The sequence below is a fragment of the Accipiter gentilis genome, chromosome 6 (genome assembly GCF_929443795.1).
Source record: "Accipiter gentilis chromosome 6, bAccGen1.1, whole genome shotgun sequence".
NCBI classification, from domain to species: Eukaryota; Metazoa; Chordata; class Aves; order Accipitriformes; family Accipitridae; genus Astur; species Astur gentilis.
The window spans coordinates 32,899,787-32,924,306 of record NC_064885.1 but is presented as its reverse complement, the minus strand read 5'-3'; the positions used below and the strand labels follow the sequence as shown (position 1 = coordinate 32,924,306).

The 24,520-nt window shown below is 43.5% G+C and overlaps 1 protein-coding gene across 1 annotated transcript; it reads left to right on the top strand.

Moving 5' to 3' along the window:
• Window positions 1-105: 105 nt before the first annotated feature.
• IQCG (IQ motif containing G) lies at window positions 106-23,934 on the top strand. Its single transcript, XM_049803609.1, has 10 exons — window positions 106-140; window positions 5,217-5,364; window positions 8,802-9,046; window positions 10,212-10,340; window positions 12,410-12,491; window positions 19,351-19,512; window positions 20,162-20,236; window positions 21,840-21,971; window positions 23,185-23,286; window positions 23,791-23,934. The coding sequence occupies exons 1-10, from the start codon at window positions 106-108 to the stop codon at window positions 23,932-23,934; spliced, it is 1,254 nt and encodes a 417-aa protein (XP_049659566.1).
• Window positions 23,935-24,520: the final 586 nt, after the last annotated feature.

Sequence of the window (24,520 nt, the reverse complement as noted above, 5' to 3'; positions counted from 1 at the left end):
CCTTTCTCCTCCGGCTGCCGATCCGGGGAGGGGGCGGCCCCAGCCCCGCCGTGCAGGCACTCACCCCGGGCAGGCCCGTGAGGCCCCCGAAGCGTCCTGGTCGCCATGGAGACGGGCGCCGCCACCGCCGCCGCGTCCCGGTGAGCGCCGCAGCGCCGGGGCCGGGCCGGGCCCCGCACCGGCAGCGGGCGGGCGGGCAGGGGGTGTCCGGCCCGGTACCGCCGGCCCAACGGCTGTGGGCAGGGCCCTGCGGCCGTCCGGGGTGGGAGCGGGGGGGTAAATCCCGGCGCGGAGGTTGAGGGGAGGCCTGACAGGGCGAGGGGGGGGGGCCGCAGCCCGACGGCGAGAACCGGCTACGGCGGTGGAACAAGCCGAGGAGCCCTGCGAGGGGGCAGCGGGGAGGTGAGGGGCAGCGCCTGGCGCTTCTGGGGTGGCCAGGGCTCTGGGGCCCTCTTCTGATGGCTGCTCTCCAGGCCCTACCTGCCTTCCTCTGTTCTCACCTTGAATTAGTGAATCATCTCAACATTTATTTTACTCCTGATATCGCCCTGGTGACAGAAAACATGTATTTCTACGCTCCAATCCCTGTAATGAAGTCTCACATTTCTGTGTTTTCCTAAGTAAGAATAGGTGGAAGCAGGTACTTAGCCATTTTCCCAAGTCAGGGACATTCACTCCCGATTTCTGTCACTTCCCTCACACAGCCAGAAGTTCAGGTGCATTGACTTAGGAGCTTACTCCAATACGAAATGTGCCCTAGCCATCCTGACATTCACTACAACTTTGTTCCGAAGTGTCTTAAGCTGTATTTGAACGTGTGCCCAGAGTGCTTTTATGAAAAATTGGATCTCAGGAGCAAAATCTACTGTCATCTTGTTACCAGCTGGGCTCGGAGAGATTGAACCTGGACTGAGGAACTAGATCCTGACCCAGGAGGAGAATTAAGTCTCTCTGTACTTTGCTGGGCCAGGGTAGAAGCACTCAATGCCTTGTAAGCATGTATAAGCAGAGGTTCTTCTTAGAGAGATGAAATTGTTAGGAAGTAGGAGCAGAGAAGTGAATATTAAGAATCCTCCAAAATATTGTTGGCTTCTACTTTAAGGAAGAGGTAGAAAGCAAAGCAACCCTCAGTAATCTACCCAGTTAACAGTATCAAATGTGCACTAGGAACCTCTGCTCGGAGAAAGGACACAACTTCGAGGAGAATAAACTATCTGTCAAAACACCCTGTTTTCTGGCAGTAGAGATGCCACAGCCAATGAATGCTCCCTAAATCTTATCTTTTCTGGTTCCATACAGATTTAGTCCCATATTGGTCATACAACTAAAAGTAGCGCCATGTCTTTAATTCCTGCACTCGGTTCTCATGGGTTCTCATCAGTACAGCCTCAGAAAGCAGGAGCAGAAAGTCTTTATCTACAGTCAGGATGAAACCTAAATTGCATCTCTAAGCCAAAACCAAGGTTACTTCAGCTTTTCAAGGTTTCTTTTCTTTCTTTTTTTTTTTTTTTTTTTTCTTCCTTTCCTCCAAATGAGCAACTTATGTTCTAATATTTGTAGTGGTAGGCAGAGTTTTTAAGGCCACAACTATTTTGCTTGCCTAAGAGACATTTTTGGTAAAAACTAAGGTATTTCTGATTTCTGGCCCAGCTGCTGCCGCTGTGGATATTCAAGAAGCTCTTTTGCCAATCATTTGCAAAACAGAGCTAAAGGAGATGTGACATTCTCAGCTTTGAATTTTCTCACTGGAATTCATCGGTATCTCCTTAACTGACTAAAAGGAATGCTTGCAAAAAATGCTGCTTTTGAAGCCATTTTAGTTTATCAGGCAGAAGGATGGGAGAAATGTGCATCCAGGACTCTCACACAGCAGAGGGAGTTGCAATCCCCAAAGGAACAGGAGGCCAGACCTTTTATACAGTTGTTTTAAAAATTATTTCTTGATATGTTTTTCTGTCCCTTTAGATCAGTAGGGAAAGAATGTCAACCTAAACTCTTGGGGGAAGCTGAATCCTTCACATAGCTCTTTTTTTCATTATTAATAGAGTTTAATGAAGGAGTTCAGCAAAGCACAGTGGTTAAGGTTGATGCCAATGGCTTCATCAGGATGGTCTGTGGGCACTGCATTAACACTAAAATCCAGGGAGAGCAGCTCACTATTTGTAGTATTTCTTAATGCCCCAGACAGCGGTTTCCTTCTCACTTCCACATCAACGTAAACCCAGAGCATACTGGCTTGGCACATGCATCTGCTGAGTGAGCATATGATTATAAGAGGAGATATATAGGAGGAGAAAACCAGCAGGCTTTAGAGAAACATTCCATCTGTGAGCTTTCTTAACGCACATTAATATCTTGAGTTAATTCTCTCCTGGACAGAAGCTGCTGATGGGATAGAGGAAAAGCTATTGCATCTTCCTTTGTTTCCAAATAAGTCACTTTTTCCTATGACAGCTGCAAGAGTTATTTCTTCTTTCAAGAATGCTGTCATAATCATCTGTCTCAGCTATCTCACAACAAATCTTTTTTCACTGCATTTTTCACATTAGGACTCCACATGTAATAGATTATTCTTATGTTGTTTAGACTCAAAATATGGATTATAGATTTCTTAAAAGGATAAACATGAGTAAAACATATAAAAATTATTTTATTAGTGCCAGTTGACTGGAAAGAGACATTGTCTGACTTTCTCTATGTAAAAATATTTAATTCATGCATCTCCACTTCCATCATTGATTCCAGGGTTGAAAAGAAAGGAAAAGTGATGGGTTTAGTTCATTATACAGATTATTAGCTATTTATTTGTTAATTATAATAACAGATTCCTATCTCAAGCTGCAGCATATTTTTTATAATTAAGAGAAAAGAGAGAAAAAATCTCAGAAGCAAAGGGAGGAAATCAGCTCCTTCTTAGTCATAGGTGATCATCAAAAGCCTTGAACAGTGGGATTAATTAGGTAAGTCAGTATAAATAGTACAAGTAAGATAGTAAACATATTGATAATATTCAGAATCACTCCTTTGCTGCTATTTTTTCCTGCCATGATTTAAGTAAGCTTCTTGAAATAATTTAGGGTGCCTCTACCATCATGTTGTCTGAAAGGCTGTTCCATATCTTCATCCATCCTGAAGTTAGAAACCTTATCATAATTGCCTGGCTTAGGGGAAATTACATTCCTTTGACCCTGGACCAGCATTATCCTTTAACTTAAATAGCTCTGTCTCTCCCTGCTATCTACTCTTCATATGTATTTACAGAGAGTAATCACAGTCCTCAATTCTTTTCACCTCTCGTAAAACAGAACTTCTATTCCCATGATCATGCTACTAGTCGTCTTCTGTACCTGTGCCTGTTTCTTAACACAAACAACTAGAAACATGCACCATGCCTTATCTGAGGTTTTCTGATGCCCTATGCAGCAGCACTAATACTTCTTTATATCTGCTGAAAATACCGGTCCTGCTACATCCTAGCACTTTGCATTATTCATGGTTCATAACATTGGAGTCATGCCACCCCTGAACCCTCTCTTCCACCCTGTGCTCCTGACCTCATAGCAGAAATTCTTGTGAAAATTCTTAATGCAAGACTGTGCACCTGGTAGTCTTGCATTCTGAGATATTATTCAGTTAATTGAAGAAAAGGGTCTAGGCTGAAAGGAGCAATATTCCACTTTCATTGACTATACATGTAGCTGTCATGAAAAAGACTGACTGCCACTTGCACACTGGGCTTTCTAGTTGTAGTCTTATGCACAAGGAGAGCCAAGTCCTGTTACAAAGGAAAGTACATTTCAATACATGTTGTGTTAAATGACTTACTGCAAGAGACAGGGACATCAAGAAGCAAATACATAAAATCTAAGTTATTTTTGAAAGTGGCCCATTTTTTCTGCCCAAGTGAAATTTATTTCATGTTCCAACTGTAAATTACTATATTTTCTTCAAGAAAACAACAAAAAAGGACAAGGACAAATGGCAACAGTTTCAGAGAGGTTATGGTAAGTGTGTATTTCTTTAAACAGTTATAAAGCTGCATATGAGAAATCACAGATTTCCAGTGATCAAGAGCATAACTGCACCTAAACCTCTTTAATTTTCATAGAATTTGGCCATGTCTTATCCTGTTAATCATGCTACCAGGCATTGTCTGATGTATTTCCTTGGCATGCTTACAGATTCAACTGTTATATTCTGCAGACATAGAATATGTTTATTCAAGGGTTTTACAGATGGCATGAATCCGGTTGTAGGTATAGCAGCCAAATGAAGATTTTGTTAGTGGATGCTGATGCTTCCATTGCAATGTCATTCAGGATCTCAGTCATGTCAGACTCCAGTTGTGCTAGGTGTTATACAAGAAATATCTGTTTTGTGAGTGTAGGGTTTGGAGGGATTGTCTAATGGCTTACCAAAACATTAAAAATCTCAGAGAATTTATCCATTGTTATGCAGGTGTTTTGTTATGCATTTTTCTAAATGGACCAATTTCACTTGGATTAATAGTGAATGTCCACCATTCCCTAGATGAGCTTTTACAATATTCTATCTGGCAGCAAGGCAGAGATGCTTACATGTACATCAGAGCAGTTACTCATTTGAAATGCAATTTAAAATAAACCAACATAGAATGTCAAAGATAGTTTACTTAGCCCAGATATTGGTTCTTACTTGACTTTCAACATCTTAAGGTGGTAACAATTCCTGCTGAGGGGATTGGGATTGTAAAAATGTTAAGGCTACACAGTAATAACAAGGAATGTTTAGAGCCTGAAGGGTCACCATCTGAGATTTTATGAGACATGTGGATTTATTGTTTTCCCTTTTAAAAAGGCACTTTCATTCCATTGTTTTGCAAAACCAAAGTCCGTCATGAAACACTGCTCTCCCTTGAACTGAATGGTGAGGCCACCTCACCCAGTTTGTGCCTTCCATATCCTTTTCCTTCTCAGCTTATCTACCCAGATCTAGTGTAGGAAGGACCAGGACCTACTTTGTTTTGTGAAAGCTAAACATTCCCACTGTCCCTGAATGCAGCCATTAGCAGAGCATGGCTCTTCTTATAAACAGTGTATGAAAGGCTATAAACAAAGCTAGGGAAATATATGGAAGGCTGCAAATAAGGCTATTTCAGGTCTACCTTTAGTTTAAACTGCTGTTACTAACACCATACTGTCTTTCTCATTGGTATCTTTTGTCTTTGTTCCTCATAGCAAGAGCACAGAGACTAAAGAAATGGAAAAATTCACTCATCTGGAAGCTCTGCTGTTTACTGCTGTGCTGGAGAATTGTGTTGATCAGCTCTCAATTCTCGGATATATCATGCCGGTTTCATATGAGGGCAAGACAGACATCAGCCATGTATGTGCCTCTATCCTTGCTCTTCAAAGAAATCTCTCTTGGTTTTCTTCTTGTCTTGGTTTTATGTCTTCTAGTAGCATTTTTTAAAAATCAATTCAGATATTTTTTCTGCAAAGTGCTCCATGACCCTTGGGTGAAAAAACACAATAAAAATGCATGGATGATCAAGTTTAATATTTATACTGCAGCATCACTGAAAAGCCTTTGTCAAGTCTTTGTGCAAAGAACCCTACTGGCCCAAGGTGAGGTTCCCGGGCTTGTAATTTTAAAATTGTGGTGTTTAGATGACAAGCAAGGGATTAGGGAAAAGGAAACAAACATGCCTAAGTTCTTATACAGATATGCAGTTATTTTAAAAATGCAGAAGAATAGGACATTCAAAAACACTCAAACACAGGGTATTTCTGTCCCTCTTTAAGTCCATGCTAAAGTTCCTTTAGACCCCACAGACAATGAATTAAGAAAGATTCCACTTCAAAATATATTAGTAACTACCCATTATCAATGACCATTATTAATTAGTTGATTTCTAATAGGCATCATAACTAAGAGAGTCTGGGAAGAGATATCAAGAACAGAGAAGAAATCCTAATGCTCAGGCAGAGGTTTGTTCCTGTGGAGGAAGGTGTGAAATTTCTGGTAGCTGACAGACATACGAAAATTTACCCTGAGGTGTAAATGGTTCTGCGTTCTGTTGTCATATATTTTAAATGACATAGCAGGCTGTTTCCAGTTTAAGCAGGTTTGAAACTCTTTTTTAAAGAAGAAATTAAAAAAGAAAAAAGTGTGTGACCAGGATGAAAATAAAAACCGGGATCCAAGCTTTCAGATCTAATGCTGTTCACTCTGTCTAATGTACCACTTAAGAAAGCAACAGGAAGGTAAATCAATATGTTGTTTTCTACATGTTTCCTTTCCATACTACCTTCTTTTAAAAAAATCCGCTGCAAAGCAGCAGAAGCTGGTATTAATTTCAGGGCGTGAACGATGCTTAGACTGTGCAATAGAGGGCACTCCTCCCCTTAAAAGAGTTCTGTGAGCCAGCCTCGCCTGTTTCCAGAGGATGCTTCTCCTTCACAGAGCTGGGTGGGAAACCTCTTATGTGCCAGCAGCAAAAACACAGAGAAAAACCATATCTCTAGGACAGTAGTTGTTCTTCAGACACACAGACTCAGGTTGATAGACCTACTAAAGGTGCACTTAAATTATAGGGAAAACACCTTACCTTTTCTCTTCAATCACAGATGCTCATTTTTACCAAGTCACTTCTTAAACCACAATTTTCTCACAGACTATAAACCCTACTTGTGTTCTTAAAGATGCCAAAACAAATCGAGAAGGAGAGAATTTAGAACCAAGCAAATGGCTTAGGGAAGCTACTTGCTAACTTTGGTGCTCTGTAATTTGCTACTCCTCCCCATTTCTCAGTTTACATTTGGCTGTTATTGTATTTGTAGAAGGCTTGTATTTGCAAAGCACCCTGGAGCTCTGTCAGTCAAACAAATCAATGACATTTTCAAAGACTGACATCTAAATTTCAGTTGATGACATTTTTGAGAGGATTAATCACAGTGTTGGCCAGCACCTCATTGATTTTCCAAATCGGGGACTCTTGTACATTGCATCACGCAGTGCATCCCCCAGAGGAAGGCAGCCTTTCTATTTGATGAATTTTCGGCAAAAGATAAACAGCTAGGAGACTACACAGATGGTAACACATGCAGTTTACAAACTCCTTGCTCTTACATAGTTATTTGGTAATTATTAGTGTGTAAGTCCCTACTGTTTACAGACAATCCAGTTATAGCCTGTCTTGAACTTTCCCAGACATTAAAAAACATCTATTAGAACATTCATAAAATCTACATGATATTAAAGCAGTTCGTTTGCCAAAATTAGTTCTTTCTGAAGTATAGCCATCACCAGCAAACTATTTAAACCCTTTTTTTTCTAATTAACTATGTAATTTTCATTGGTCTGTGTATACTTTGCATGATTCATTTAATGTAAATTTAACTGTCCAAAAATTAAGCAAGTAGTCACCTGAACTGCTTCTGTAGTCAGTGGTGAGTCAGGCACTGCCAGAGGCTGATTCATACCATCCAGAGATGTCCAAGACACTCAGAATGAAGCAGCCCCTTGCAGTGCCCTGCACACTGCCCTTGTGGATGATGGCAGCATCACAGACCACTAATGGAGCTTTGTTTGACAAGTAACTTCTTGGAAGTACTACTGGCATACACAGTTGCTGCCCTGACCGCTTGTTTTTTACTCTGCCCTCTGTGCTGTGTTGGCACAAATGTGTGTGTAGTTGTGGAGGGATCTGAACTGAGAACTGGTGCTGCTAAAAATAAACATTTTTTTTTTTCCTTTTTGCTGGAAAATATTTCAGCTCAGTGACTTCTCTAATCCATTTCCCCAGCCAGCCAGGGTGGGGAGTAGGCAGCTACAGACTAGGATGAGGCTGGCAGTGACTTCGTTAGCTGGCTTCATCTGTACGGCTATTATGTGTTCAGCCATAGAGATGCTAGCAGGCTGGCAAGAAAATTTTCTCTTTTCTTGTCCCAGTGTATACACCTGCATTCTTACCCATAGCACATAAAACAGAGAAATTCCTAGAAGCAAGGCCTCAGCTGATTTTGTAGTGTGCTTTTGCTTTTCTGGGGATTTTTCTTTTTTAATAAAATTGTACACAGCCACAAGATACCTTTCCATGTAGAAGAGAGCTGCCAATATTTTGAATTTCTTCTTTGAATTGATGTTATACTTCCTCCATTGTCACTCTCTCAAAAAAAAAAACCAGCTAAGCAGATAGCTCATGTCTATCACTTTTATTTCCACACATCTCAGCTCTTGTAATATTGTAGGGAAAGGTTGTGGTGACAGGCAGTGGGAAATGGCTATGATGGAGAGAAGACGGAGGGGAAACAGGCTAACAGTGTTCCAGTACATAAAAGCTGCCGCAAAGAAGGATGGAATGATTTGTTCTCCGTGTGTATGGAGACTAGGACAAGAAGCCAGGGGCTCAACTGCAGCTGAGGAGAAAAAAACCTTCTTATGGTAAAGATCGTTGTGATGTGTTGGCACTGGCAGGAGGGTGCATAGTTTCTATTGCTGGAGGTCATTAAGAACATGTCAGGAATGGCACAGTCTGAACCATCATCTCTTGGGGCAGATGAATTCACCTTTTGAGGCCTTTTCTACTTCTGTCACTTTAGGACTTTTGATCCCATGAACTTTAGTAAGCCTACATTGTAGGTAACCAAGATAAGTGTTTCTGCTCTTCTACTCTTTGCAGAATGTAACATATACTACCAACTGCTCTTAGTATAGCTTAATTCTAGTTTATTATTAATTTTCCTTCCTTTCACATAATGTTGCAGAGGGTTTATTTCTACTGCCTAATGTGCAAGCAGGTCTCTCTTACTCCCTTTTAGACTGGCATCCAGGAAATGACAGAAGTCATAGAGACCCAGAAGGAGCTGGACATAAACTACCAAGAGCTTAGGTCAGCAAGGCAAGGGAGTGGGGAAACAGTTACCTCCATGTCTCTGCAAAGCATCAAACACAAGCAGCAGCTGGGGAAAACTGAAGATCTAAAAAGTACCCATCATCTTTCCAACAGGGCCATGAAACACAGTGCTCTGTCTGTAGAGGATCTCAGGAAAATTCAGGCTGACAGGTGAGTGAAGCGCAAATATGATGGCTATGGGGGATGCTCAGAGCTATAAAGTTCTCAGTCTATCTCCTGAAAGCAAAAATACAGGCTTCCCACACTCCCACTGTTGGTGTACCTCACTCTTGGTCTGGAAGCAATATCTCTAAGGAGCACAGTGGGGTTTAGCTTCATAGGCCATTTAATTCTGGCCTTTGCTTGCCTCTGGATGCCAAGTAATGACAATCAGTTTATTTTGAATGGAGTTGCGAAATGTTACTCAGTTGATAATGGTTGCTAGGGTGGAATTCATACCAATATCTAGCCAGTGCTGATGTTCTGGTATTTGGAGTCAGCTTCCCCTAGCAGAAACACACAGGCAAAGCAAGATCTGAGCGTTGCCTCGTGAACTCGGTTATTCTGCAGAGCACACAGAGCCTCTATGGCAGCTACAGTCATTCTCCTTTACAGAACAGATAATGTGTATAAAGACCAAAGAGTTCCTTTCTTTTTTAAAATAAATTTTATTCCTGCACCTAATCAAGAGACTTGATTTGCAGAGATAGTAACAGCCTTCGGTTTAAGAGACAGATTGGGGAACTGAGCATTCAGTATGATTTTTCTGGCTTCTGTCCTTTAGTGTTATTTCAACAAAGGGCTTAAAGATCCTAACACAAATGAGGAAAATGCAGCTAAAATATAAATACCATATGTACCATGAAATTCAATAAACCGGGCAAGCCCATGTATTTGTTAAGATCCGCTCAGAGCTGTACTGGGATATTTTGGCACCCAGATATCTCTCCACAGACACACTTGTCTGCATCCTCATGTCTCATTGTCCAAGATCTACCTAGCTGTCATCACTACTGCAGGCCAGCAGCCTTCTTCCTGATGGCAGCACAGTCTGGCACAGCATGGATATGTTTGTGCCTCTTTGCTCTTTCCTAGAGTAGCATTCAGGGCAGCATTTTTAAATTATAAACTTAACCAACTCCTAATATAGAGTTCTCCAGATGTACGAGAAGCAGGTACCATGGGAGAAGCACTCCTGGGTTTGATAGATGTAGGAACAGAAATGGGATCTTATATTTCCTTACCTTTTTAGCTGTAAATGATACTAAAAAAAGGTGCAAGACACTGTAGTACCAGCACCTGTAAATTACTGTTGTATTCCTTTTCTTCCTGGCAGGCAGTATGCAAGTGATGTAATTACAGTCACTATGAGAAAGATGCAGGAATTGGGAACATTTAATAGCCTAACAGAAGCTAATGAGAGAGAGAAGGCAAAAAAGAGCAAGTTTCATGACTTCCTCATCAGGTCAGTGTTGTGTTCAGTACTTTCCTGCTTAACTGCTCAAAGCCAAAGTCCATTCCCCCTCAGTACATGCTAAAAAGGAAAACATAAAAACTCCTAAGATACAGAAAGGATTCTGCTTTTTCAACTTGAATTATTCTCTCTGCTTTACAAATTGCAAATTCCCTTTCAGAAAGAAATAACTGATGGTTCTGATACTGATCTGAGCTAGGAGTTGCCTGAGCTTTCACCACAGTGGACACCAGCGTTCGCATTATCGCAAATGCTGCTCCATATCAATGAAAACATAATGTGATGTAGGAACTCCCTGATCTTTAACTCCTTGTCCCCAGTGAAAGCCAGAGCAGCAGAGAATCTGTTCAAATCAGGGCCAGCAACATATGGTCTTTAGGTTATGTGATGCCCAGGAGGATCTGCTCTGACCCATATGCTAATATGCTCCCTTTTCCCAGGAGCAGCAAGGGGCTAGCACAGATGGTGACAGAGGCAGTTGTCTTATTTAAGGCTAATCCACCAGCCACTGCATTATAAATCCTCTTCTGTCTCCAATCTGATAGGGTATGGATTTATTTTAATCTCAACTCAAACTGGTGATTCCTTAGCTTAGAATTCTGTGCACTAGAGGTTTGGAGGTTTTTTTTAGCATGGGAAGCTCTGGTTCAATCCCCAGCCTATCAGAGAGAATAGCAGTCATCAGAGAAGTATTTGACCATATTAAAGCTACTTTGTTTTGTGTAGCAGCTCAGGCCCATCATTTAGAGTAGACAGCAAAGCTGCTGTAGGTCATGATTTGTCATGAGTCCAACCTACTGGAACAACCCCGGTGGTGGCTCAGTGGTCTGCCTCCAGTGCAAGTCCCCAGCTTCCAGTGAAATGTGTGATTTGAAGCATGAAACCCAACTCTTCCACTGTCTAAAACCAAAGGATTTATTGTTTATCGATGGAAGGGGCAGAAAGCAAAATGAAAGCAGCAATTGCTTGTGGAATAACTATGCAATACTGGAAGGTGGAAAGCAGCAGACAAATTATAATCAGAAAGGACATAATTTTTTTTTCTTTCCATTCTATCAATCCTATCTAGCCACTATGTTGTCTGTTCTACTATACATTATTTTCATGGAATGAACTTGGTCTGTCTTTCAATATAATATATACTTGTCTGGGTTTGTATCAATATACTAGTCTGAAGGCAGTCTGCAGTAAAACTGGAACTCCTTATCAGGAGCTTTTGTTTATCACAGTCACCCAGCTAAAGACTCTGAAAATTAAATGCATGTTTGACTGTAAGGTTGGGATAGGAAATGAAGTTTCAGGTACTAATTCTAGTATTTACTGGCTTTAAATCAAATCATAAGCATAAAAGCTTAGAAAAACACTCAGAGTGAAATAAGATAATAATAAGACCTAGAACATCACTGCATCTGTTTTGTTTTAAACAGGTAAACAGCTCTGTAGCTTTTGGCCTTCACTTATACCCCTTCATGGATCTCAGAATCTGAGGCAGTGTTTTTTGAAAGATTTTAAGTCCAATATGAAAAAAATATATTCCATACATATAATGAAACTTACACAATTTGGCACTCTCTGCTGATTAGGCATGCTTCTGCACAGAAACAAGGAGATTTTTGCCTGAAATGCAGAAACTGGCACTCGATGATAGCCTTCTTCCCTCTCTGCTATAGGAATCACATCATCCTTTTTCGTTCATTCTCACTTTCATTCCCACTCTCTTTGCTTAGTGTGTGCACCTCTTCTTTTGGGATTAATTTACCAAGTCACTAGCTTTGGTGAGGAGTCTCTCTTCCTGACTTGCAAATGTGCTGCCTCCCTTGAGGCTCAGAGTGAAGTGCTGCTCAGCCCCAGGAAGGGACTTGTCTTCTGCTGTTCTGCACAAGCAGGCCGAGATTTTGTTTGCACTTCTTTTAGTTCAGTTGTTACAGACTCGTTGAGTGAGCAGGGCAAGCAGGGCAGTGCTCAGCTAGCATTGTATCAGGAGACAGGAAGTTCTCCTTTAGGTAAACAGCTCTTTTTTTGGTATATTCAGGTGATTGTATTTTCCCATTTTTCTTCAGGGAGGAGGAAGGAAAGAAGGAGATAAAGTCACTTGAGAAACAGCTGCAAGATGTCAAGAAAGAAACAGAAATAGAACTTCAGGTGAGATCACTTAACACTGGGAAACACTGCCAGCAGGGAAACTCGTTAGCAAGCTCACCTCTGCTGCCCAGGAACTAGCACTCAGATGAGAGGATGTGTGGCATATATAATGATCCATCATTTAGGAATATAGAAGCAGAATAATTGCAATAAAGATTTGTATTCTGAATAAGCCTGCTAATGACTTTAGGAGCAGTGTCCAATGGTTTTCAAATGGGAGCTCAAAATGCTTATAATCATGAGACTATGATCAAATTAGAGTGCCCCCAAAACACTGCTGTGAGTGGCAAAGCACAGACATCTGAAATCAGTAAGAAAGAGGTTATCAGCAGATAGCAGTATTTAAGGTTCTGTCTTACTTGTGTAGATGTGACACCTGGCACAGAAGAAAGTGTGATGATGAGGGAGTGAGAAAGATAGACACCTGCCATAGGGGCATGTCATTTTTCTACCAACAATTTTGTGTAGGGAAAATGTCATTATTTTAATCTATTTTTCCAGGCTTCCAGATATTAGAAAATGCCAAACATGGGAGTCCTACACAAGGGCAGATCAATGTTACTGCACATATGGTGTCAACTTGATCTTTCTGGAAAGCTTCAGGCCTTCTGTCTGCAGCACGCAAATGGTGTGTGCATGCACAGTAAATATGGGGCATTCTGGAAATGTCAGACTTGCTACACAAGTGCAGATCAATTGAGTGGCATATCGCTGTTCACTTTGATGTTCAGCAGACAGCTCAGACTTGATTCTTATGCATGCTTTAGAGCAAAAGCACACGCAGTTCTGTGCAGAAACATGGAAAGGTAGCCTAGCCCTGCTGAGGCAGGAGAGAGTGTGTGATAGAAAACAAGCGAAAGGCAGGCAGGTTCAGAGCTATACAAGGACTGGACGAAGGTTCAGTACTGAGCAAGAGGACAGCAAGTGCATCTGAGGAAAGAATTGGTATCACTGAATTTTGTCTTTGGACAAAAGTGTGGACAGTAATCAAGCCACGATATAGTTGGCCACAGAGAGGAATTTTAAGCCACTAACATGCTGGTGAAGTACAGTTTATAGAACATGAAGGTTTTGTGTTGGCAGCCTGGATGCATGTGCAGTGGAAAGTTTAATTGTAAATACAGGACGGTTGTAAGAACACGAAGAATCTATTGGCACTGGTAGTGTATGCAGCTATCTATAACTGACAAAACACCAGAACTCCAGGGGAGATATTGGAACAGCAGAGAAGAAAGCAGGAATGTACAAGATGGAAAAATTAATTTAGGTCAGTACTCATCTACTACCAGAGATGCCGGAAATGCATAACATACACAGGGAAGTGTAGCAAGGTGAAAAGTACTCTGGGAAAAACCTGTGGACATAACAGAGAGGAGAAAGAAGAGGAGTCACTGAAGGAAATGGAAAGTTAGCAAGTTAGGAGACAAACCAAGGAAGAACAGTTGTGGGAACTAAAAGAGGAATGCAGGATAACCTTTTTTTCCTACAGATTTGAACAGAACATCTAAGTGATGTAGAGGTCAGAGTCAGGACTGAAAAGGGGAGCTGTATACCTCAATATATACTTACTTACTGCCACTGGTAATGGTATGGGAGCCTATTTCCAGGCCCTATGGGACAAGCCAAAAGTCCCTCGACATCTGTGTGGCAGTTAAAATAAGCTGGACAGTTTGTCAGGCTCAGAGACTCTATGTGGTCCATTTGCTTCTCCACATTGTCCCTTCTCAGTCAGATTCTGAGGGCTCCTGGGAAGCTCCTCTTCTCCCACTCCCCAAGCTAGTGAATATGATGAGATAGTTCTCCTTCTGCGTACTGCTCCTCAAACCTCACTGTGTCCGTGCACACAATATACGTATCCAGTTCTGGTTTAATGCCTTCCCAGAGACTGGTGTATAGAGGGCTGTAATGATCCCGTCTCACACTAGCAGCAATGTCCTGGCACTCTGCAGTCAGGCTGGGCACTTCTCTGCCTGCCCTGTACCTCTCCTACCTCTTGCAGTCATAAGAAGGTGTGTAGCTCTTGTGCTTAGAGGGTGCTCTTTGTGTTCTTTCAGTACCTTCTGCTAATTCAGTTCCTGCTTTTTGCCTCATCAAGTAGGATCTGCACTCCTCTGGGATTTTGTTTTTATATTTCCAGCTTAAAAGTCCTTTTCTGGGCTTCCTTATAGTTTCAGCTTTGATAACAAATCAAAGACAAGACTACTTTCAAGTACTGCTTTCCTCCTGTGCCAAAAATAATGGTGTCTCACTGTTTCTCCCAAGGGAGAATAATTTCTATTCGCTTCATATGGGATTTTCCCATAGGCAGTTTTACAGACACTTGCATGATTTGTCACCTTGCCAACTAATTAAAAACAAAAATACAGCTTGCTGATTTTGGAGTACTTTGAACAATAATAATGCAGAGACCTGTAGACAAAAGCCTACATGGTTGTCTCCGGTCTAGTGGATGAGAAAACAAAAGCGAGCAAATCTAACCATGGAACCAGAAAAACATGGTCTTTGCTTCACACATGTTGCCTATATGTATTTTCAGCCTTGCTACCTCTTAATGAGATGCTAATTAATGTTGTATTACCCTGCGTAGCTCATTTTTCTTTCTAATGGAACACAAATCAAATGCTAAATGTTCTTATTTATTTTGTTTTCTTTCCTCTTGGAAAGCACTGATGTCTCTAAAAGAGCTGAAATGATCAGTCTGGTTTTGCTCTTACCCCTCTGTGCAGGAGCATGACCAGTAGCTCTAGTCTGGCTGCAGGAGTTCTGTTTGCTGCTGCAGTGTTCATTTTCTAGCTTGTACAAAAATACTTACTTTCTCTGGTTTCCTGGACAAGTGATGGCAGCCTGTACAGATTTTGAAACAAGTTAATATCGTATAGGATTATATACTTTAACAGAAAAACTTAGGAAATGTAAACTTTGCGTAAAAATTCCTGCATTGCTATTCACCCAAAGACTTTTTATGTCCTGTAGGTTTTGTGGTATACTCATGCCATACATGTGTGCAGGTCATGGTATAATTTTGTAACAAGCAGTAACATTGCAGGCTACCTACCAGACAGAAAACCAAGACGTTGCACCACTGTACCAGTGAAAACAGGTCCGTAACTTGTATTCTGCGTGGGCTCTCATAACATACCCAGCTCCACTGTATCAGTGCACCACTCAGTAGTGCTTTTAGTAGTGCAACTAAAATCTGTCATGTTTCTTCCCTTATCCTCTCCCAGGCGAACAAATGCATCAATGAAGTGTTCTGGGGGAATGTTTCAAACATACATACGCACTCACGGGTGCATGTTTCTACTGGAGAAATGCACCAGGTGATTACAGTAGAAAGCACAAGGTTCGTGATGGTCCTGAGCTCATGGGTGACTTCATTCCACTGCTGGCAGAGCCCCAGGGCAGCTCAGCAGGACCCAGAGCTGGTGCGCTAGATCCAAACCTGGCTCCAGAGGGAGAGGACTTTCAACAAGAGTGCTGCTGCCAACAGGTCTGCTCCCTCTGGCAGCAAACTGCCCCTCACGCAGCTCGCTCCTGCAGTTGTTGGGATTGGAGGTGAGCTAGTGGAGGGCTGCAGAAGCCGTTATGTCGAAGCTGGGTGACCTTCCAGGCCTGCTCTCCTTTCGGCTGAGGCATTTCTCGGGGGCGTGCAGCACGGGGATGTTCTGGCAGCTGGGACAGAGATGCGGGCTACAGCCTTATTGAAGTGTCTGTAGGGCTGCACTTTGTGGTTTCAGGGGAAGCAAGTCCAGGCTGCAGCAGGTGTGTAGATCTAAGCATATCTTCAGGCTTTGCAAGCTGAGATAGCACAGCTGCCAGTGGAAAGACTTGAGCTCATATGCACCCGGTGTGGAAGCAAGGAGGCAGGCAGCAGGGCGCTCTGCCGGCATGCTTGCTGCCTGCACGTAGCACAGCACCCGTTCCCCAGCCCCCTCCAAGTGCCTGCCAAATGGCGGGTGCTGGGTGTGCTGCTGGCGGCAGGGGGTTTATCCAACTGCTGGAGGAATTCCTCAGACTGTTTACTCCTGTTTGCTATTTTTGTAACCAGATATATTTTAAGTGATTGTAAATACTAATTGCCGTGGAAGAGCTGAGATATCTAGATGGCACTGGCAAGAGAGAGAAATCAAAGTAAATGAACAGGACTGCGCATACCCTCTCCAGCTAAGCGCAGTTGCTTTTGCATCCAAACAGCATCTGTGGGGCAGACTCCTATGGCACCAGCTAACAGCAGCAGACAGGCCTCTAAGCTGATGTCTGTGAGCTGAGAGATCAGAGAAAATCAGCTTGTTTACCTGCTTGCGAAGCAGACTGCCTCTTGACAGCTATTTCCTGGGTTTTGATCTTGGTCTCTGCCAGTTTTGTGATAGTTTTGGACACATGAGGTATGATTTTGCATCTTTGGTTTGGCAGATTCAACGCTGAAGTCATCCCAAATAAGCAGCCCAGAGGTTTACTGCACTAACTATGAAAGCGCTCCATGTCCTGGCTGGGACCTTCGCTATGATAAACCAGAATGAATAAATATTAACTCATTTTCCCAGTGCCTGTCCCTGAAGTTCAGGGAACAGCATACTCTACAGATGGTGCCCACAGCTTGTGGCCATTTAGTGCTGCATTTACTTCCTGCAACCTAATACCAAACGCACCCCAGTTCTGCAGCACCAGGTCCATCAGGTGGGCTGCAGTACCAGCCCACATGCTTGCAGCTGACTTTCCCTCTCCAAGCAAATGCATTGCTGTAAACCACCAGTGGGGTTTTGCATTTCACTTCCCGTCTGCTTTGGATTGTGTACCAAGCCCCCAGACTCCCCAGCTCTAACAATGATGTTTTACAACACCGCAGACCAAATCCAAACCACAAACATGCCATACAACAAAAAGCAAACAGAGCAGATGGACCCCCATCCCAGCTGAGGCCTGGGGCGCTGGAATCAAAAGCACTTTTTCCTCTCCTTACTAAAATATGAAAAAGAAAATAACCTGGTAAAGTGCTCATGCTCTGCCCCACCTGTCTAATACCTGAGTACTTTGTAACCTAGGTTGAACCCTTCTTTTCTGACCTGTTTGCAGATCCTTAGCAGATAGCAGTAACCCACTGACATCAGCAGCACTTGGCTTTGCTGAGCCTCAGCACCACAAAAAATCGGTGCTTTTCATTAGCATCTCCCCAGTCTCTCTGCCAGCCCCTCAATTTAGACACGATTCCACCATGACACAGGAAGACAATCTCAAAATAAAGTAGTACGGTTACCTCCCATGTCTACTGACCAGGAACACAACCCCTCCCAATGCCCACCAAAATTTCATACCAGGGAAAATAAAGGCCATTACCAGAAACCTTAATAGTGTACAGATAGGTCATGTCTGTAGCTGTCTGCATTCATATGATGATATGGCTGTTAAGTAGTATCTGATGTTTGAAACCTTCAAAAAAATGTGAACACATGACTTTTAAATGCACCAAGCAGCATCAGCCAAGGCCCCTAATTGTCCTGAGCCTTATAAATACACTTTGCTCTTTCTAACTATGTCTGACAAGGGGTGCAGAGGGAAGGATTTTCCTTTTAACTGTTCCAAACTCTTCTTATAAGGAAACCTTTTCGAAATGAGTCACACTGCAGAGGCTTTTAAACACAGCGCTATTGAGCTGGCTTCTTCCTGTGGCATTTTTCCATGTTTACACAGCTAAGGAATGTGAGGGTGCTTCAGAGACTAGATATGTGGGCTTCAAAACATTTAAATGCCAGCACTTTGGTATTTAATCTTCAGCTGCAAGGTTTGGCTGATGAATGTCAAACCCATCATAGCGTGGCAGGAAAGCAAAGAGAAAGGCTGTAATGGAGCAATTCGGTGCCAAACCAGGCATTAATTGATCTTGCATAATTGCATAGGAGACTTTGATGACCTTTTTAACTCTTAATACAAAAGTCTAGAGGTCTTCATTTTACAGACGGTTCTTCCAAGTTCCAGCCCCAGATTAATGAACTTCTTTCTGTTACTGAAAGAAATTAATTAAGAAGGAGTAAACAAAACAATAATCCCAAATCAAGCAAATGCACTTTGCTTCCTGAGCATGCTCCAAAAGCCAGACAAACGGGGCATGTTGGCTCAGGATTTTTGCCCATGGGGGAGCTCCTAGGGACAGAATTCCCCCAGGAAAGCTCAGCTCCATTGCAAAGCAAGGCATGAGGAGAGGCTGGGAGCAAACAGCCAGCTTTTCCTTGGCACCTCTTCCTCGCCCTGGGTGTATGCTTTTATAGCAAAGTGGGCACCATCTATCTGGTAAGATTTCAAGAAACTACTGTTTAAACATATGAGCAAGACAAGATTAGATTTTCACCTGTTCCTAAGGTTGTGTTTATACAGTTGCTGCGTAACTAGGAAAAAAATGAATCCAAGGAATAGAGTATACTTTAAGAAATCAAACTACGGCTTACGTGGGACTGAGGCATTATCCTCCTCTTAACAGATGCTCACTCACAGACAGCCTAATCCAAGAGGCTAGTAAAGTCTAACTTAAAGCAGTTGAAATTATTTGGCTTCTTTCATGCTTATAATAAGCTTGACTGAATCCATTCCTGGACCAGAGACCAGAAGGCCTGGCTTCTCATCCCATTCTGTTCATCACCCTCTCTAGAGGTAATCACTCCTTGCTGATGGGTATATTGCCTTCTCTATGGGTTACAAACCAAACTTCCCTTTGAAGTAGAGGTGGAAATGGAGCAATGTTCAGGGAAAGTGTGAAGCCTATAGCCTTGTCTTTTCTGAGTTTATCAAGGAGTGGAGAGATTAAGAAACAGTGAGCTGACCTCAGTCTCCAGGCTTGCTTTTGTGCTTCTTCTGTCTCCTCCACTAGAACCGAGATAATATGATTGTTTACCTCAAAGATGAGCTCCAAGAAATGAAGGCCAAAACGGACATGGAGAGCTGCTACATGAAGAAAAGCACAGACCTCCAGGTCCACCAAACCCAGAAGAAGTGCAACAATGCAGAGAATGTCCTCCACAAGGAAATTCAGGTAAGCCCTTCCCCATGGCCCCTACTGGAAGGCGTCTCTGGCTAGTAAGGAAAGAGTCCTCCCTCACTCCCCAGATGCCCTTTCTGTTCTCCATCACAGTCACCAACACAACTTTTTGAAGTGGATCAGGAAACTCATCCAGGTTAGAAATCTTTATCTCTTCTGTTGCTTCTCTATATTGTCCTGCAAACAGCAACAGTGCAGATGGCACAGCTGCAGGAGACAGTGGCTGGAGGCAGGGACTGCTTAAACTAATACCATCATCAGAGAAACAGACCATAACTATGCCCAAAGGGTGTAGTTACAAGGCTACTTAGCAACAGCAGCCCAAGCTCCCAGCATTGCCCACAGCACATTATGCTGATAAAGCTGTTTGTGTGGCCATAAGGTGAACCAGCCTAGAAAACTGTTCTGATTTTGCAAGCTTTTTTTTTTTTTTTTTTTTTGACTGATCAAGGTCTGATCTAGTTGCCCCTTTTTCATGGATGGTTCAGGAGCAAGAACTGCCTTGGTTCATTTTGTCACTGCGAAAAAAGTCTACACAGAGAGCTCCTGCATTCTTGCTCACCAGCTTGGCTTTCTGCAGCACATGTGCACACACGTATGCACTAACATTGTTTCTCACGTTTTCTGTTTGCGCTGATCACAGAAATTAAGGAGCAAAACTGATGAGGAGATTCGAGTCCACATGGAGATTGAAAATTTCCTCAGGCAACACTATAAGGTATGTGTGACTGTCTGCTAATGCTTAAAATAGCAACTGATAAACATTATATCATCAATCAGTACCTGAAGAAAAGCAGTTACTGCTCCATCAAATTTACCAGGTTCATGATTGCTGCTGTTTGAAGGGCTACTTATCCTCAAGTCTTAATTAACCCAGCTCTCCCAGATTTGGGATTTGCTACATTTGGCTACATTTCCTTAAAATTACAGTTCATGCAATGATTGGCATTGTTTATTCAGGTGTTAGGGATTTTTCCTCCCTCAGTTGTATTCAGCTAATTGGATTTATTTAGACCTTCCTTGGCAGTAGCTGGGGCTCCCAGTGACTCAGTGAAGAGTGCTACTGCATAAAGCGAGGGCAACAGTTTCGCAGACCCAAAGTGTTGCACCATAGGGGGCACTAAGAAGGAAATGAAGCCAACTCTCAGCCCAGTTTTGCCTTATCTTGATCTGGGGAAGAATCAGGGTTGGATAATTGCTAACTCACAATCATGGTACCCATTTTCAGCAGCAACCATTAATGTCCTTGTGCTGTTGATCCAGGGGTTCAGAGCTTTCCTATCATCAACAGCAGTACCCATTACAGTGAGTTACACTGGAAAGCATCTCATAAACTGTATGACTAGAAGAAAACCTATACTCCTGCAGGGTACCTAACATCACTGCCAGTACAAAATTTAATAGAAGATAATAAATTTTTTAAAATGTAATTTGAGGGCAAAAAAGTGCTGTAACTTGTGAGTAATTAAATAGTGTCCTCTATATCCCAGAGCCTTAGTCTCATCAACATTTCATAGTGAGGGGACTTTCCAAGTACAAGCTGCAGCCTATTTGACCTATACCAGAAGGCAAAGTACAAGCCTTTCTGTACTGAGACAGCAGCTGGTGGCTTTATAGGGGCTCCCAGAGAAGAGGATGACCATGCCCTCCATCTCCCTTGTGTGTCCAGCTGTGATGCCGTAATGAGATTGATGCTTTTCCTCAGATTATTTTTCCATGCAGGCAATCATGGCTGTTGCTATGGAGAAGTTATTTGTGAATGGGAGGAAGTCATCTGGGTGACTGTTTCAGCAACACCTGCCCTCCTATTCACAAGTAAGACAAAGCCAAGTTTACAACCTGAAATAGTGTGAAGTGCTGTCCCCTGGGTGCTCTGAGCTTAATCCAGAAGGTGGGTAGGGAGTCAGGCAGACCATAAAAGCTTTTTCACTGACAAACTGTGTTTCTTAAACCCCCTCTCTCTGTATACACACAAAGAATGGCTTGTGGTTGTCTGTCACTTCACCAGGACTGACTGCACAAAACAAGCCCACAGTGTTTCTCCATTCTTCAAGTACCTCTGAAAGCTCAACCTCATCTCTCTTCATCCGCAGTGCAGTGCTGTGGCTTCCGTGATGAACCCCTAGTGAGGGGCCTGCAGGCCACCAGTAATTTATCACTAGTCCTAGGGGTTTGACCCTTTCAAGATGAGAAGGAAACACTGACCGTGCAAAATTTACAGGACTCTTACCACCATCCTGACAACAGGCCGCATAATAGTAGCAAACCTTTCCCCTGTACACTCTTTGTACCGTGCTGAGCACCACTCTATCCCCATGCAGAAGGTGGAAGAGAAGCTGGAATACTGGGTGGACAAGTATGAAAACGACACAGACGCTAAAGATGAAGAACTGGATGCCCTAAAAGCATCAAAGGCAAACAACTTGGAAATGCTGCAGAGACTTGCCAAGGAGGTAAGCAGCATCATCTCAGTGCTCAGCCATGCAAAACTGCATCCTGGCTTTCTCCTACCATCATTCAGATAGGCAACCAGGACCATGGGAAAAAAAAAGAAATCAGTAATCTTGAGGTGTAGGGTGCAATTATAAGCACTGATCCTGGGAAGGCAGGGACCAAGTAAGTCATCTTCTATTTGCCACCTGTAACATCAAGGGAAGATGATGATGTTTTCCCTACTTTCAAATACCAGCAAGTAATCAAAGAGCTATCGCCAGCCTTTGTGAGAGGCAAAGACACTGTTCCATCCTATCAGTATGCCTCATCTTAGTTTGTTGCCTTAGTCTGAACAAATCTGCTCCTTCTAGCAACAATGGGGTAAGACAGGCTGAGACTGGAAAAGGCAGCTCATCCGTTCCTGCAGACACACATTCACAGCTGCTCAGTGCTATTATAAGGGAACTGATTCTGGTTAAAACCATTCCTGCCCCACACTGGTTTCTTGATCACAGCTATGCAGGCACAGCACAGTCTGCAAGCACAGGGCAGAGAGGTGTCTAGAAAAATGGGTCTTTTAAAGCCAGAAGGAATTACCTTGTAATCATTCCTTACTGTCACTGGGTCTGAGACAATGGGACTGACTTAGATGTTTCCCTGCCTGTGGGCTCATTTTTCACTCTGTACACTGTCATCTCAGTGTCCCAAGTGTGTTTGTACATCATCTGCTGCCTAGCCTGGAGGAGCTCGGGTCCTTCCTACCACCATCTGTTGCCTGAGACACCATCAGACAGCCATTTTACACCACACGATCAGAGGGTTAATTACACCCAGGCCGTGAGAGGTTTCACTTTGGCAGCAGCTCTCAGTGCCTTAGGACTGACAGTGGTAATGAGCAACATTTGCCATCTGGATTCAGGAAAGATCAAGCAAAGGAGGTGGGGGAGGCAGGCCACGCTTACACATTACCTTTGGGCTGCCAGGAAGCTCCCCAGTACACGGGGTGGGGATCCACACCACGACCCACCGGCAAGAGCAGCCCTGGTGGGGCTGTGAAAAGCATGTAGCAAGGATGAGATCAATAAGCAGCCAGAGAAGACTCTGCACCAGGGTCCAGGTGAGCCTTGCCCTGCTGTGGCAAGCTGCTGGGCAGAGTGAGCCTTGAAGGCTGGCCCTGCAGTTTAGGGGATGTGTTGTTCATGCGGCTGTTGCCACCCCTGTGCTATCTTGCAGTGCCAGACATTCGAGGAAACCATCATCAGTGACCGGGCAGAAAAGGAGGCTAAAAGAAGACAACTAGAGCAGGATGCCCTGGAGCTGAAGAGCATCTTGAAGGTAAAGGGGAGCAAAGCTGAGGTGGTGCTGCTCCATCAGCAGCTGGGAGTTAATAATTTGCACCACAGGCTTTGTTCAGGCAGAAAATGGCCTGAGAAAGTTGGTTGGTGTGGGGTGGCACAAGCAGAGGACAGACAAAGCCTGTCCCTTTCTACTGGAGCAGGCACAAAGCCAGCAGCTAGCTGCAGGTTTGAGAAGGCAGTGAAAGGGGAGAAGCCAGTCTCCTTACATGATTTGGGGCCCTGCCCGTTACACCAGCCCCACTGCATGGGTGATACAGGGAGAGTCACGGGACAGTTGCCCTGCTCGTGCCCTTGCCACCAGCCAGATGCCCTCAGCCCAGATGTGGATACCTCCAGCATAACCAGCACAGGCCCAGCTGCTGCTGTGTGGGCCAGGGGTTCCCTCCTGCGGCTGGGGAGTGTGCAACAGACCCTTGGGCTGTTGAGCTGTACCAGGTACCCCAGCAAGTGATTTCTTCTAAGACACTTCTCTCAATTCCAGCTGCAGGCCTGGTGGAGAGGTACAATGGTCCGCAGAAACCTTGGCCCCTACCAGACCCTCAAGAAGATTTGGGAGAAACGGCTATCAAAGCAGAAAGAAAAAGGGAAAATAGAAAAACCTGGAGCAAAGAAAAAGACACGATAAGTAAAGAAAGCGGCTGCAGACATGCTCCAGGGCTATTGCTGGGCAGGCCACTACAGTCAGTCTGTCTGACAGGACAAAATAAACCATTTAACAGAGCTTGGGCTATTCTGGAGAACATAGTTCATGACAGACATGGTTAAGGTGAAGCTGCAGTTAACTCTTAGATCTTGAAGCTGCCCTTGTATAGTGAAGACACAGTTTGTCCAGCAGATACACTGCATCTCCCGAAGTGCTTTATGGAAACATGATAGCTAGCGCGAGGTAATCCTGTTAACAGCCCAGTAACTCACCTGCATGGGATGCTCTGCACCAAGGACCTCCCCTGCAGACCCCAAAGCACTGGCCGTGGCTGAAGCGCTGCTGTTTGCTGTGGCGCTGAGTGAGGCAGGGAGGCCAAGTCCCCCGCATCTGGGCTCAAGCAGCTCTCCCTTCTATCAGTGCCAGCATTAGGTTGGCAGGGGGAAAATTGCTGACAGCTTGCAGCATAAACACAAGGGCAGTCAAAGCACGCAGGTTTCCATTCCCACAGTCCTGCAAAATGTCAGCGCACAGACAGAATAGCTCCAAATACCTTCCAACAGAGGGG